General features: G+C 38.8%; 1 protein-coding gene across 4 annotated transcripts in view; it reads left to right on the top strand.

Annotated features, from left to right (window-relative positions):
* Window positions 1-16563, top strand: part of ITPRID1 (ITPR interacting domain containing 1) — a 94497-nt gene that overhangs the window by 34183 nt on the left and 43751 nt on the right. For all 4 annotated transcript variants that reach the window (XM_036230465.1, XM_036230462.1, XM_036230463.1 and 1 more), the window contains exons 5-9: window positions 701-752; window positions 2549-2635; window positions 4585-4787; window positions 8339-8913; window positions 13095-13152. In XM_036230465.1, coding sequence (XP_036086358.1) covers window positions 701-752; window positions 2549-2635; window positions 4585-4787; window positions 8339-8913; window positions 13095-13152 — 975 coding nt within the window. The remainder of the gene's footprint in view (window positions 1-700; window positions 753-2548; window positions 2636-4584; window positions 4788-8338; window positions 8914-13094; window positions 13153-16563) is intronic.

Below are 16563 nucleotides of genomic sequence, written 5' to 3' on the forward strand. Positions count from 1 at the left end.
GATACAGCTGAATGGAAGATGTTACATAAACACTGGATCCTTCGTGTGTCCTTTCTGCCTGTCCCTGCCCTTGCTTCCCACTCTTACGTACTGTGAGAGAGAATTCCGAAGTCCCCTATGATCTAGTCAGATGGGCCCTGTCACTGTGCTTGGCACTCGCCACAGACACCCTTCATGCGCGATAACACCACTTTTCCAACCATCAAATTATGGTTGGAAATTATTAAATATCCAGGCGGAGGGGAGAGGTAGACGGGGTAAAAAGGGTCAAGTATGTGGTGACAGAAAGAAATCTAACTATGGGCGGTGAACACACAATGCAATGTATGCATGACTTACTGTTGAATCGTACACTTGAAACTTATTGGATTTCGTTAACCTATGTTTCCATAATAATAATAATAATAATAAAAGATTCATGGTGGGGGAAAAAATCCAAGACAAGTGCTGCTTTCTCTACAAAACCTTTGCTGACCATTTCATTTGCCATTGCCTTTTCTCTTCGCTGAGCAAGGGCCACACAACCGAGCCATTAATTACATTGTCTCGTTCACTACAGAGATGCCTGTGTCTCAGATCTGTAGAATCTCAGATATGGCGTTCAATCCCATGTTGGTTTACTTAAGGATGAAAAAAAAAGTCTTCCGTGAGACAAAAGAAAATTAAGTTCACCTCTCCCTTGTTGTTGTTGTCGTTGCAGTGAATCTGCATGAGCAAGGAATGGTTCAAATGACTGTGAAAGACTACCTGAGGTAGGCGACAGAATCGGGGTGACTTCTCTTCAGCCACGGCTCGAAACGGAAGTGAGGCGGCTTCTAAATAATGACATGGGTCTTGAGATCGTGTCACTGGGTTAGCCACAGTGCCTACAATGTTTTCGCTAACCTTGAGAGAAATAGAATGTCTTCAGATGTCATGAAGGAGTGAGCAAATTAAATCAATGAATGCTGACTTGTGGGAGAGGAAGTTTAATTAAAACGTGTGCCTAAATGGCATTCAAGTATAATTCAGCTATTCATAAGGGCCAACTATTTTTATATTGCCTGTGTTATCAACCATCACGCTATTTGCTGGAAAATAACACGTAGAAATTCCACTGTTAGGTAGAAAGCAGTGAGAGCCTCTTCATGGGATGAAAGACTAGGTCTTAAACAGCAGCATCCACATCACCTGGGACCTTCATGGACTGCAGATTTTCGAGTCCCACCGCAGACATTGTGAATCAGAGAATCTGGGGGTAGGGTTCAGGAACGGCAGTTTCGCAGGGCCCTCTGATGACTCTGAGGTGTGCTCTAACGTAAGAACCGTTACATTAGACTGAGATTTTTAAGGCTGCGAATTCTGCTTCCCGTGATTCAGACGCTCTTGCATTTTCAGGATAATTCCAACTAGTTAAAAACCAGATATTCAATACTGTATTCCCCAGACTCCTACCAATTCACACCAAAAAAAAATGCTACTTTGTCATAGTTTTTCCCTCTTAAAGGATTAGTGGTTTTTGCTACTCACAAAATCACGGAGCCATAGGGACCACAGACATCTCTCAGGCAATTCTTTCATTTCATCGAAGAGGAAAATAAGAGCCATGGTTAGTGACTCACTCGCGTTCCTGTGGCTTGCTTAGAACCGTGATGACATATGGCTTCTCCTGGACCCAAAGCTGGTGAAGTTTTGGGCAGCTATTAAAAAATAGGGGATGGCCCTCCAACCCCAAATGAAACAAAGATGACGGCAGGTGAGGCAATGAAGGAAAAGCTATCTTCTGCCTGCCTCCAAGGCCCCCAGTAAGCTCAACTGTCTATTGAAATAGTCTCTATTATTCAGAACCATGCACTTTCTTGACCTTAATGCAGTGAAACAATTGAACAAAGAGGCAGAGCCGAGCTAGTCCTACTAATAGCTGGCAGGACCAAGGTGAACCGAGCTACCATCTCTTAAGGAAAACTGATGTTTACATTGTATCCTTCGATAAGTTCCAATTTCATGCCCACTGGCTGTTCTGTTTGATGAGGCTAGATGCAGCTATGGTATATCTGAGCTATATAAAAGTGAACTATAACGGGGTCCATTCTGTCTGGAAACACTTTCGAATGGCTTGCAATGCAGATGTCTTTGGATAGAGTGACGCTGGTTTTTGTAAGGAAGTTTGTTACTGTTGCATATGGTTGGCCACGGGAGCCTGGAGACAGCATTTAGAGATTGTCAACCATGCAATATGAAATCCTTCACCATTATGAGAATTAATGCAGAATCTTCCTGAGAGGTTCCCCAATGACTTGCCATCTGTCAAAAGTGAGGCATTCTGTCACCTTCATAATGAGCACTAGCAGGCACCTAACACTTAAATTCTCACACCTTCTGTAACACAACACTCTTGGAAAGAGGAGCAGCTTGCCCTTCTTCTAAGGTGTGGCCATTACGGGATTATTAGAAATGAAGAGGAGATGCAAATGTTGGCTCTAGAAAGGAAAGATAATCGATGACCTCCCAAGGCACCATCTAAACCGACATTTCTCATCCTTGGTATCCCCCCCAACCCCCACTGCAGATCCCTGCACCAGTTTTCAGAAACTCCTACCCTATCCAGAGGGACCAGTTTCAACTCTTGCCACTCTGCCGCAGGCATACCACAGAGGTATGTGATTTTCAGGCCCTGTGTGCCCAGGAGTATTATCCTGGGCCACCGTGGATTTTAGGAAATTATAAGTAGGTGCTGGTTGAATGGATGGATGAGAGAATGAATGAAGGATTTCTGAACTCCAGTTTGCAAGAACAATATAAGTCAGAGAAATTGGAAACAGGCTAAATATCTGTCATTGAGGAAAATGTCCAAATAAATTATTTGCTCTCCATTTTATGGAATTCTATACAATGACAAGAGGAATATATATATGCCAACTTATGATCCTCAAGTCATAGTTTTAGGAGGAAAAATGTAAGATGCAAAAAGATACATAGAGTATGTTACTATTTATTTACAGAGTAAACATGTGAAAATTATAAAGCATGTATGTAATTAACCAGGAAAATGCCTGTAAAGATACCTATAAATGGCCAAGGGAAGAGAGAGCCTTACGTGTAATAGTTCAATTTTTTAACAACGTGAGTATATTTTATGTTGAGGTGACTAGAAAAAGAAGGGATTTTTGGTTAAGTGTACTATTAATGAATAAAGATACTCACCTTTTCTTGCAAAATTAAATATAAGTAAAAAATAGTTAATGGCACTGGAAATACGTTTAATGACAAGTCAGTCAATAGTTACATGCTTGGCCATGAGACTGAGCCTTTGTGCCTTGGGTGCCTAGCAGGGAGCCTATGGCATGATACCTGTTTAACAAATATTTGTATAAACAGGTAGAATAAAAATGTGTACAACGAGGTCAATAAGACAACAGATTAAATCTTTCACACACAATTTAGATTTCTTGAAAAAATTGTTTTTCTTTCTTAAACCTCTTTATATTAAATTATCAAGCGATTGGCACCCTCTCAGTCCTCCAATTCTTTTCAGTAAATAAGACATCCAAGCCGAGCCATTTAAGGCCCACAGTAAAGGGTCATGGCTGGTCATTTCTTCCTTGATAAACCAGCAAAGCACCAGATCCCTATGTTGCATTAGAAAGTGTCAAAGAGCTGTTGGGTGGCGTCTGGTAAGTACCTGCCTGGTGAGACTATAGGTGGCTGGTGATGAACGTGTGATCGGTCAAATAAGTGAATTGTAATTCATCCAATTTAAATGATGGGGTGTTGAAAGTAAAGTTATCCTATCTCAAACAAGCTCCTTCGTGTTGCATGTGAAGTAAAGGCCAACGAACATCGACAAAAGAGCCAAGCGAACCCGGAAAAGCCGCATCAAAGGTTCCGGTTCTCGTAGAGTCTCTGATTTCTACAGGGTCAATGGCACAGTCACTGAGAAGTGCAGTGGTTGGGAGGGGAGTTCGTACGCACAGATACAGTTTCCATATAATGGAAGGTTATCATCTTAAGTGCCAAAGCTGAATAAAGTAATTGGATGAACACTTCTCGTTTCTTAGCCAAGACTAAAAATATACAGAATGTGCTTTAACCCTACCTACGAACCTAAAAGCACTGTTTGTAAACGTCGCCCCTTAGAGTTTGCATAGCCTCGACAAGTGTGTGCAGCAGAGCACACCCCAGACCGCTACTCCTTAAAACTAGTCATCTTTGAGTCTGCTATCTACAGTCTTCTTTTTTTTCAGTCTTCTCTTGCCTTCGACTATCATTTTACTGTGGTTTTCAGCGCCCTGCCCCTGGCTTCTGTGCCATAATCTCTCGGTCCTGTCTAATGGAGCATTTGCCTATTTGCAATGGCAAGCCACGTAAATAAGGTCACTGATATTGATTGTAAGGTACAGGCAAGTGGTCCCTGAGTGGGAGTGATGGACTGTCCTTCACGTATATGTGAGCTCTAAAAAATGCAACAGCTGTTTGTCTGTTCAGATTTCTCTTTCACTCAATTTCTGGAAGATAGGGTGGTCGAGGTGACTAGAAAAAAATAGGGCTATTGGTTAAGTGAAATATTACTGGATAAAGATATTCATATTTTTTTTTCCACTGCAGCATTCCCGAGTGGCTGGAATTTTGGGAAAATGATCCAGTGGAGGTTCTCTTGGATCTGGGGTTTGGAGCTGATGAGCCGGACATCTGCACACAGATCCCGGCCAGATTCCTGGGCTGCGGCTCTGCAGCCAGAGGAATCGATATCCGTGTGTTTCTTGAAGCTCAGAAGCAGCGCATGGACATTGAGAACCCCGACTTGTACGGTGAGGACCACGTGAAACCCGAATCGCAGCAGTGGCGGTTGTTAACTGGGCAAGGGCCCGCTGCCCGTCACACGCAGCAGCCAGGACTAGGACGCCATGTTCTGAGTGATGAAACGACTCGATCGCGAGGTCCGCCAGCAAGGACGCTAGTGACAGAGCTCAAACCTGTCTCCTGATCCAGGGTTCGAAACAAGGTTTTAGAGCTTGGGAGGAGCAGGCTGGTATGCGAAAGCACTGTTGGGGGCGTTTCAATTGAAGGGCTTTGGAACTTACCCTTTTGTGGTAAGATATGGTAAGGGGCTTCGGCACCCAACCTTCCTGGACAACAGACCCTTTGCTCCTGAAAGGATTCTCGTGTTCAGGTTCCAGTTACATCCCGGTCCTTTGGTTCCATGGGGTAGAAAGACTTTGGTCTCAGGTGTCATTGGAGGTAAAATTCTCTTCGGCCACATGTTCGGGTCTGTTGTCCCTGAAAAACAACTCAGTATCTTGTTAGAAACAGGAAAAGGTCATTTTGAGCTGGTTCTGCAGTCACACGATGAGCAGTGAGATGAGCCCAGTACTGAGAGCGGTGGTCTGGGAGATGTGGGCAGCAGATGTCGACCCCCCTGTCTCAGGCTGAACACAGAGCAGTTTCTATCTTGACCACTCTACACATCTGCGGCGGGTCGGTGTGTATGTTTGGGGGAGGGGACATCTGCTCCATGTTGCCCTCATTGATGAACTTGGCCCCACCATCTGGAATGTCACTGGTTGCAAAGAGAGAAAAAAAGTAGAAATGGAGAATCGTACTCGACTTTCATATCCTTCTCAGAATTTACACGTGTCAGGTCTGCCCAGATTTCATTATCCATGATAAATCACGTGACCACACTTAACTCCAAGGGATGAGAATGAGCAATCCTAACATATGCCCAGAAGGAAGAAAACTCAATACTGATGAACAGCACTGATAGATACTGTAGCCGCATACACGGGAGGCAGAGAAATGGAAGGTCTGACACGGCTTATCATGAGTCACTAGGTAACACCTTAATTTCCTCACCTGTGAGGCTTAGAACACTACTTATTCCACCATGAGCCAACAGTAGTAGTTACTAATCTGACATATATCCAGATGTGTGCATTAACTGTGCCTAAACCTTTCAGTTATCATGCCTGCTGCTATCCTTCCCCTACTGGTGGTCAATGGAATACTTTTCTGTAGGACATGACTAAGGGTGTGCTTGGGATATGTGTACTGTGCTCATATAATGTGGAGGAGAGATGGCTTGTTGAGGTGAACTTCCGGGCTCCTAAGAGGGTACAGTGCAGTGTTTCAAAATCATTGAATTACAGAACCCTTCTTGGAGAAGCCATGAAAAATCTCCTCCATGAGACAGAGTTTGCAGAATCCTGGACTGAAGATAATGCCAAAATTTCATTTCTGAAATAAATTTTTTAAAAAAAATAAATTCACTAAAAGGAAAATGAGATAAAATGTTTCTCTCCAACAAATCCTGTAGATTTTTCGTTTTTGTTTCTGTCTCCCCTGTCTTCCTGGGGTGAGATGGGTCTTAAAAATCTCAGCACTGAGATTCTCAAAACTGAGTATGTAAACCTGAAGGTGTTGCAGTGTAATATTTCTTTACATTGTAGAAGAAATTAATATCATTTGTTGTCATCTTCTCCAAGCCGCATGGAGATACAAGTTCTTTGATTGATTCTTTTTTTAGAGAGAATAATAATGCTTACCAATATCTGAGGAGTGTTTGAGCTGATCTGTGAAATCAACATTTTATAGAAAATGGACACATGGATCGTAGAGGACCGAGTGATTGCAGGCCGTTCTTATTTCCACCTCTCAACACTGTGCCAGTACGGCCTGGTAACTATTCTTACTCAACATTTCCATCAGTATACTTTTGACTCATCAAAGCAGATAAGGTCAAATGTAAACCAAGGAATAATAGTAATTAGTTGGTTGTTCTAAAGACAGAATAGACAAGTATGTCTCATTCAGAGTTAATACAAAAGTTTCAAACTTGAGAAAATGAGAATCATTTGGCTCATTGTTTAATCTACCCAAAGGCAAAACAAAACCCACTCCTCCAATGCTTTGTACCATTGTATTCTCTGAATTGACTGAACCAATTAAATTGGTAGGTTTCTGTCTCATTTTAAGTAAAAATCTGCTGTAGGATAGATGTTAAGACAATAATGAAAGTGGAATTGCGTTTAATCATACCCTTAGGCTGACAAAAGACATTTAGTTTCAACTAAAACTGAATTTAGGGGCAAAGTGTACTCAGAATGCTTCTGAAAACAACCAGAACCCAAGAATCCCTCTAAGTCTTGAATGAATATCATAGTGCTCTATGAGAAGCCTATCACACTTTTTGGAGTAGAAGAATGAATAGTCAACATCCTCCCCTTTCAGGTGAAAGAAACAGGCACAAAGATGTGCTCATGAAAGAGTAGCGTTGCTCTGAGGGTGCGAACAGCACAGCATCCTGCCCCACCGACGAGCTATGCGACCCCACGTGTTGAGGTTGAGAGAAGACTGTGTGATGAAAACAAAACGCTCTGTTTCTGTTACCATGGTTTTTATTACCTGGAGATAGCAAAAACATTTTTCACAATTTTTTTTTCAAAATGGCGGCGTGTCCCATAATCAGCCTTTATTGCATTAGGGCTCACCCATATGCTAATTAGGTCAGTACTCATATAGTGCCTAAATGATTGAGGTCAGATCATCCAGAAGGACTCACAAGTTGAGAAGCTTGTTTGTTTGGAAAACAAATAATGACTATCTTTTCTTGGAGGACTGAAGGCAGTATGCTCCCCTGCTGAGTCTTGCACATTTATAGTATTAATGACTGATATTTACGTAACATTGTGTTTTCACAAAGATGTGAAAACACAGGTATCATTACCCTCATTCTGCAGATGAACAAACTGACCATTTACTGTGTGCCCGGCACAGGGCTGAGCACCATGAATCTATTAACTCACTTACTTTGCAGTCATACTCTCAATGATTACTGGACCTGAGATATGGATCTGGGCCTCCCGACTCCACATGCTATGATTTTTCCACCCTCTCAGGTGAAAGTATAGATAGAGGTAATGGAGGTGACAGCAGAGATTTCTGCTGCCTAAAGCTGGGGAAAAATTTTCAAGTCCATCTCATCTGAAAGAGCTGGGTTCACGTTTTGACATTTAATTTAATTTATTTTACAAGATCAAACTCAAGATTCATCTTTGCCTGTCAGATTTATGGATTAATACATAAAAACTATAGGCAAATATGCATCTATATAGTTATGCACATTCAACTTAAATACAAAAGGTATTCAGTTTCCCCATAACACGGTGACATCTCATTATGTAGGGGAATCACCCCCTAATAATTAGTGGTGTGTACTAAGAAAAACTCGAGTTGCAAAAGCTTAAAGTCCTGCCCATCTTGAAAATCCCTGTGTTAACCAACCTGTTCAGTTTTAATTACCTTCATGTAGTTTCATTAAAAAGACCCAGTCTAAAAACTGTGTGTTTTTTATATTGTTCAGGCCGTTTCCGACAGCTGGAAATCCTGGACCACGTGGCCACTGCCTTTTCATCTTTACTGAATGATGTTAGCGCCCTGCAGAACAAAGCCAGAGAGAAAGATGGAGGGGAAAGTGTGCAAAGAACCTCAGTGAGTAGAGCCAAAGAGCACCAGAGGAGAGTGGGTGAACTTTTCAGGAGCGCTCCAAAGCAGAACACCAGAAGAGACTGTGATTCGGAAGCAGCAGAGTCATTGAAGACGAGGGAAGAATTTTCCATCACCTCTGCAAAACCAGGGGGGTGTGGAGAAGAGTTCCCAGCTAGGACAGGCAACCACGGCCAAAGTCATTTGTCTCCTTCAGCAGAGCATTCGTCCCTCCGAGCCTGTGATGACTTGATACCTTGTCGTCCTCCCCGAGTTCCCCTAAAAAAGCAGTGGCCTTACTCAGCCGTGCTAGCCAAGCAGGCTCCACCTTCCTGTGTGTCTGAGGGGTCAGTCAAGGACAGAACTCAAAAAGAAAACTCAATTCAGACTGACAAGCTCAAGAACTTGCCTCGTCTTGCGAGCAAAGCACCAGACTCCTTTGAAATGGAAGAGGTCAGTGTTGTGCCCGTGTGCTCAGCTTCTAAGAGAAACAACACTCACGGAGGCATCTTTTGCCTCCAGCCCTCATTTAACCACTTCATCTTTCAACCCCTCGGCAGCATTATTGTTTTACACTCCTATTTAGTCTAGGACATTCAAGGTCATTCTACTTGCTTCAGTCAGAACCAAACTGGTATGAGACCAGCCTTCGCTTTCTCTGATTCCTTTGCTTTCCCTTGCTCACAGTGGAATCCACGGGTTATTTCTGACTTTGCCTTTTTGCTCACTGTTTTATTATGCATCGCGGGATGCATTTATCTACTCTAACTTTGCACATTTTACCTTCTTTGGAGGTCAGTGGATTCTCAGAGTCACGGCAGGGAGGGCTTGTCATGGTACAGACTGGGTGTGTGTAACTGACATCCTCCCACTAGACTATTAGATGACCAGGTTTTGACATCAAGGGGTGTGTCTGAGAAATATTTCCCCCATGGTGCCTAATGTAGGGCCTTGAACAAAGAAGTCGGGATTTGGCTTTGATTTTTCTGGGACCAGAATTTTGTTAGTTCACTTTGGGATTTATTGATAATCACATAGCCCGAGCCCCATTTCAGACATATTCTCTGCTTTTTGATCCCCGCCTTCACCCATTCACGTTAATTTCCACCCTTTTAGAAGACATCTCACCTGCACTTCTCAGTCTTTTAAAAATATGTATGTGTGTACATTGTCACTCATTTCTCTATTCTTCAATATAATTATAAAGGAAGTACAAAAAAAAAAAAAAAAGGCAAGGTCCCCCATCCTTTTGCATTAGCTTATCCAGAAGCGAGACAGGATATTTATACACAGAGCCCAACATTGGGCCACCTCTTCTTTGAACCCTTTACTGTGAGGCTTTGTGATAGGCTCTGGGGCACAGACCCTACCCTAAAGAGGACCACACTATTGTGGCAGGGATGAGCACAGAAATCAGTTATGGTAGGGACAGTGACAGCTTTACTGATAAACTTTTTTGTCACCATAGAGACATGTTTGGGATGTATGGAAAGCAAGAAAAGGGATTCTTAGCTAGCCAGGGAGCTAAGAGGCTCAAGAAGCTTGGAAGAAACGTTTAATTATAACCTTAAAAGAAGAATAAGAACTAGGTGAATATGACTATTGATAGCCCCCATATTCCATAAAAGTATAAAGGTTGCCTCAAAATATATAGCTGTTAATATCCTAATACCTATGTATATATTTTATGTATGCATATGCTATATCAAAATTACTTTAAGAACCTTAAACTATTAATCAGAATTTTAAAACAGTAGCCTAAAAATGAGTAAAAATTATAAATGGAGAAAAAAACATTTTCGTCAAGTGCTCTGATTCAAAGATAAATAGGCAGCACTAAAATGAGTGTTTTCTTTTAATTCAATATTGCAAAGATTATTTGATTACCAAACTAATAGTTAAATTACTATAAAGAATATCAAGAAAATCTGCAATTCATGAGTCAGTCTGTTCTATTATGTAGGATTCAAATGAGAAATTTTTACCAAACTCCAGCCTGTTGGCAAACCTTGCTGGACTCAACTTTCCCCTTACCAAATTTCTTCTGCTTCTAACTAGACAGATTTAGAAGAAAATAATGTTCATTGGATGTCATCTATGTGTGAGCATGCGGGAAGAGATAAACATCATATTCAACATAAAGAACTATGAAAAAAAAGTCAGTACTTATATGGCATAATTTCAAATATTCTTAAATAACAGTTATTCAAGGAAAAGCTACATATTGGTATATAAAGGGATGGGAAGAAAGAACACTCAGACATCAAAATAAATGAAAGCGAACACATGTTTTTTGGAACGTAGTAGGTACACAGTAAATATTTGTGAATGAGTAAATTAACATTAAGAGTATTTGATAATATTAATTTAGTCTGTGGGTGGCTCATGGAAAAACAGAATGTTTTGCTGAACTTCATGACCAACTTTGTTTATGGTATTTCTACACTATTTGCCTACATTTATATGCATCAGAGGATGTATGTGTGTGTGTAAGGCAGAGAGAGAGCCTAAAAAACAATATAAAGAAAACTCACTACCTGAATTTTATTTTCTAAAATTTTTACTTAAAACATTACATCCTCATTACACAGACTAGGGGTAAAATATTTATTTTACTCAATACCAGTGGACGAATAAATGAAGCTTGGGTAGGTTGCATCTTAAACAGGAGCAAATGCCAAATTTAATAGTCATTTCTCAATGGCAAATTTAGAAACACAACTAAAAGAAATAAAAAATATGTGTGAAATTGGCAGATTTTCATGGCATTCAAAACATAAGCCAATGTACTTAAATATCTAGCTATCAGAATTTCAGCTGTAATTTCAGCCAAATTTTGCCTCCAGATCAATCTATGATTATTTTCCCTAAAGTCCTACTAAAGGCTGATTTGGGCAATATTTGGCTTTCTCCTCGAAATTATGATTCCAGCAAAACTGCACATAGATTTTTCATGCAAAAATCAACATATTTTTGTATTTAATTTTACTTAGTAAGATAAAGTGTGTTTCTTTTTTACTCCCCAAATATATTACGAGAATTTAATGTTTACGAAACTTCTGCAGTAGTACACTCGAGGTAGAATGCTTCTTCATGCCCACAATAAAACATATTTAGCCCTCCGTCTCACTTGCATATAGGAATCTGCTCTAGAATCATATGTAAGAGTTGGTAATGTTATTAAACATTACCAATCGGCATCTTGATTAGGTGGGAAATGTTTTAAACGTTATAATCATTTCTTTAGTTTTATTTTTTTTAATTTATTAATTTTGGCTCAGGTAGAATAACCCAGGAATATGCCTGGTTTCCATTTTTAATTGTTGGGACTTTTTTTTTTTTTCAAAAGACGAATATACTCTACATTGCATTAACTGGATTTTTCTCCATGATAACAGTCATAGCAAGATAATATTCCTATTATATTTGTAAATTTATGTGATACACAGTGTTTTCAGTTACAAAACCACTAAAAATAAACTTAAGAAATATATCTAATTACAAGTATAAAGTAACTTCTTTGAAGAAAAGATAAAAGATTAAAAGGAGAGTATAAATATTTCTTCGTACATTTCTGAGCTATATGCTCATATTCCTACATTTTTCCTGGGTTAAAGGTTACTTGTACCAAAATGTTTAAAATGCATATGTCCTCTGACTCAGCTTTCAATGTTCAAATAACAGTCTCAAATAAATAATATGATGTAGAAATAGATTAATGTACAAGGATAATCATCTCAGCATTATTTCCATTTGCAAAATTTAGAAAACATTCCAACATTGGGAAAATCATTACGTCAATTAATATAACTTTAAAATATGGCCTATCATGCAGTCCATTAAAGGTGGTGGTTTTAAATAAATTTTATGATGTAGGAAAAAAAGATTCTCCTCAATTTTGAGTGAAAAAATTTGACTACACAGCTATATCCGGAATAAATGTATTTTAAAAACCTGCAAAGACAAACTCAAATAGTAACAGTAACTGTTTTTCTACCTTTAAAAAATTTTTATATGTATTAAGTTTCTATAGTAAACAATGTTATTATTGTTAAAGAAATATTTTATTCTTATCTCTAGAGGAGTATTTATTAATTTTTTAAAAGAGTTTTAAAAATAAATTCTGCTTTATCAATTTGAAAATCAAATTTTCTTTGAGCTATCTAAGCTTTATAGAGCAACTGAGTGAGGAATTTTTTGAACTGCTCTCCATAAATTAACCGAGTCATAAATAAACCCTTAGAGAGCTAAAGTTAAATGTGGGGAAAAGCTCACTTTCTCCAAATATATTTAAAGCTCTTTGAAATTAAAAAAAAAAAAAAAACTACAAAAATAATAATAACATTATTATTTTAGTGCAAATGCCGTATGTTCCAGACAGGGCCTCTCTTCCTCTTACCCAGAAGTGATCTTCCCATGCGTTCTCCTGACCCCCTTTAGCTCTTTGAATATATATTTTGGGTGCCTTGTACGTGCCACTTGACTGCAGCAGACCATACGCTGTTTGAGTTTGGAAGTCATGTTTAATCCTCCTAGCAGTAACCAGCAGGCACTTATTGTATGTTAATTAAATAAATGAAGTATATTTATTATGAAAACATTTATAATAAGATCGATGCATTTTGATGTCTCAGGTCCAGAGCTTTGAAGAAGAGATTGGTAATCCTCTTGACCTGAGTTCAGGAACCGAAGGTAAGAATTCATCAAGATATGCGATTTCATCAATGGTCTGTCAAAAAGAGAATGCAAGTAACTGCTACTCAACTTTCTCAATATGTAGAACTTAAAGTATTGCTAGGTGATGCCATACCTACTTACAACTACTATCTACTACTACTATTACTATTTCTGACTACTGCTATTAAAAACCTAACTAGCAATGCAACTATACATGTAAATTTCAAAATACTTAATACAGCGATGTTTAGTATCACTGGGGCTAATGTAGTAAAGTAGTTTGTCTGACGTTATATAATCTGACCAGGATAGTGGAATGGATTTTGCACAGGACTGGGGATAATTGGTTGAATACTTTCTTACTTCTACTGCCAACTGCTTGATGTTGCACAAGTCATATTATTTTTTGAGGCCTCGGGTTTTTTTTTTTTTTTACCTGTTATAAAGAGATAAGTACAGATAATTTTTAAGTTCTCCGTCAGCACTTATATTCTAAATTAAATGATTGAATGACCTTCATATTAAACTCTCAGTGAAAAAAAGTTACAGAGATGTAACTTTCCAAATCATCTCTTAGAATGATCTTAAATTATTCCAGACAAAAGAGAAGGAAGTCTTTCTGTACTCATGGTTCTTATGCCCCTATTCAGCCATCACTGTGATTCAGCATCTCCATAATCCTATAACAGAGCTAAAACTAGACAGGGATTAGTGAAGCAAAATAAAGCAGCTGAAGCTAGTACATTTCCTGGAAGAAAATATGCAAATTTTTAATTTAATTTAGTGTGGTGTCAAACACATCTTTTTCATTACTAAATATGTATATGGGCCTCATTTTGCTAAATGCTGTTTAGAAATTATGCATTAGTAATTATGGGGTCCTGCTGATTACATAAATTGTTATCCTGCTCTTCGAAGTAATTATCACATAACCTGCATTGAGGTTTATAAGACAAAAATAAGCATCTGTTTTCCATTTAGTTGAATGCTTCTCGATGAAGCTGGAGGTCCCCTTGCCAATAGAATCTGCTTTCCTTGACATTTAATTAAGAGGTTTGCTGATATCATGTTAGTCACCCCAATCATTCCAAAAAATGATTCGGGAAGTTAGGCAAGATTACTAGTCTACATTTAATCTCAAATTTAAAGAGCATAGTAAGATGGGTGAAGATTAGCCTAATAAAGAAAATCTGAATTACAGTTAAAACAAATGGGATTGTATTATTTTCAAAAAAAAAAAAAAAAAAAAAAACAATGTCCCCATAATAAAAACTAAAAAAAAAAAAATGTTGCTGACCCAAAAAACAAGAGGACAGAAAATAATAAATAAATTTCGGCTCAATTAATGGAGAAAGGGGAAATTATTTTTTTGACATTTAATATGAATGAATGACATATAATTATATGTAAATAAATTTTTGACTCAAAGTTTAAAAAATTCAAAAGATAAAGGCACACGGACCGTTTTGACCAATAAAATATGGCAGAAGTGATGCCGTGCTACTTCCGGAGCCTCGCCCACCACTCGCCTGTGTGCTTCCTGGCTCTCGCAATGTTTGCTCCGAGAACCCAGCCCTCGCCTTGTGGAAGGCGCACGCCACGTGTGGATGCCACGTGCAGGCGCCCCGGTGCACAACCTGAACGCGCTCTCGTGTGAACAGGCCATTTCGGATGTCCGGTCCAGTCCTCCTTTCGGACGACTCCAGTCCAGATGCCATCTGACGTCAACGGCGTGAGAAATTCTAAGCGACAACCACATAACTGAGCTGAGTCAACCTACGGAAAGAACGATGAGAGATAAAAACTGTGGTTTTGAGCCACACGTGTCGACACAAATAGATGAAGGCATGTGGCAAACTCTTCAGATACCTTTAAAACTTAGTTAAGACATTTTAAAGACCGTGTTTTATCTACTCATGCGCAATTCTCTGAATATTAGCAGGGAAGGTATATTTAAGCATTTTCTTAAGTAGATTTGAGTAAAATCACTTCTTATAAAAGATGGGTACCCAAGACCACGAATATACCATCTCCCCTTAACCCCTGAAAAATTACACTGAAATGGCAAAGGACTATAAATGTAAGAAGGAAGTACATGACAGTGCTCTTGAAAAGGGGGTGGAGTGATTCAGTCATCCATATTCCAGAATCCTTGAGGAATTTATTGTGGGTGTGGGATACACCATGGGTGAGGCTGCAGACACTTCTATAGGAAGAGGTCGCCTAGGGATTAAAGAGACAAGTCCACTGCTGAACTTACTTACACATTAAGTTAATAATTTCTAAAAGAATCTCTTATCCCTCTGAAATTGGACAGGACATACCTTCCCTGTCTCCTTGTAAAATCAGCACACACAGCAAATCATTATAAGATCTAGCAGTTCACAATCAAAGGCTATTCAGAAGAAAGGCTTACCTATAAATGAATGACTACAAAAAATCATTAGACGGCCTCAGTGAGATGTATGAAGACATTGCATCTATGTAAGAATGGTCAATGAATAAACATTTCTTTCATGTAAAATACACAATGTCTGCTTTCGCTTCTGATAATGATGAAGTAACCCCTAACAGACCAACCCTCCCACAGATAACTATAAACTCTGGGTAAAATATTTAAAAAACTCCTATCTAAAGTCCCTGAAGAGTGAACAAAAGTAGGCAGATAGTGGAGAAGGTTTCAACACTTGGAAAGAAGGAATGGCACTGGATGAATTTCCCATTTTCTAAAAGTCGTTTAGCCTGGTGACAGACTCTAATTAACACCAGTCTCAAAAAAAATTATAGGAATCAACAGTCTTACTAGTTAGGAGAATCAGAAGACAGTTTGGGCCAATAATAACAGTTGGAAAGTGAGGCAAGAAGTCTCAGAAAGGAGAGAGCCAGAGTAGAAAATTCTCAATCTGAGTACGAAACCTACCCAAATCTAGCCAATTCTTTAACTATATATTCTTGGGAAGACTTCAAGAATCTCAGTTAAGGCTAAAAGAAACAAATTAATATTTCAAATTGGAGTTTGAGTCCAACCAGTTTTCTTGCTTGCTATTGGACATATGAGGAAATAAGGAAATACAACCTATGCTCAAGAAAAAGACAATTAATGGAGACAAACCTTGAGAAAACCCAGATGTTGGAATCAGTAGATCAGTATCTTAAAGAGCTTATTATAATCATGCTAAAGGATATAAAGTAAAATATGCTCGCAATGAATCAAACAATAGAAAATCTCAAAAACAAAATAGAAGTTATAATAAAGAATGAAATGGAAATTCTATAAATGAAAGCTATAATTTCTGAAACATGAAATTTATTGAATGTGCTAACTAGCAGATATAAAGTGGAAAAAGAAAGACTTGACGAACTTTAATATATATCAAAAGAAATTATACAACAATCTGAAGTACAGGGGAAAAGAGACATTAAAAA

This window comes from Rousettus aegyptiacus, unplaced genomic scaffold (assembly GCF_014176215.1).
Source record: "Rousettus aegyptiacus isolate mRouAeg1 unplaced genomic scaffold, mRouAeg1.p scaffold_m13_p_13, whole genome shotgun sequence".
In the NCBI taxonomy this organism is placed as follows: Eukaryota; Metazoa; Chordata; class Mammalia; order Chiroptera; family Pteropodidae; genus Rousettus; species Rousettus aegyptiacus.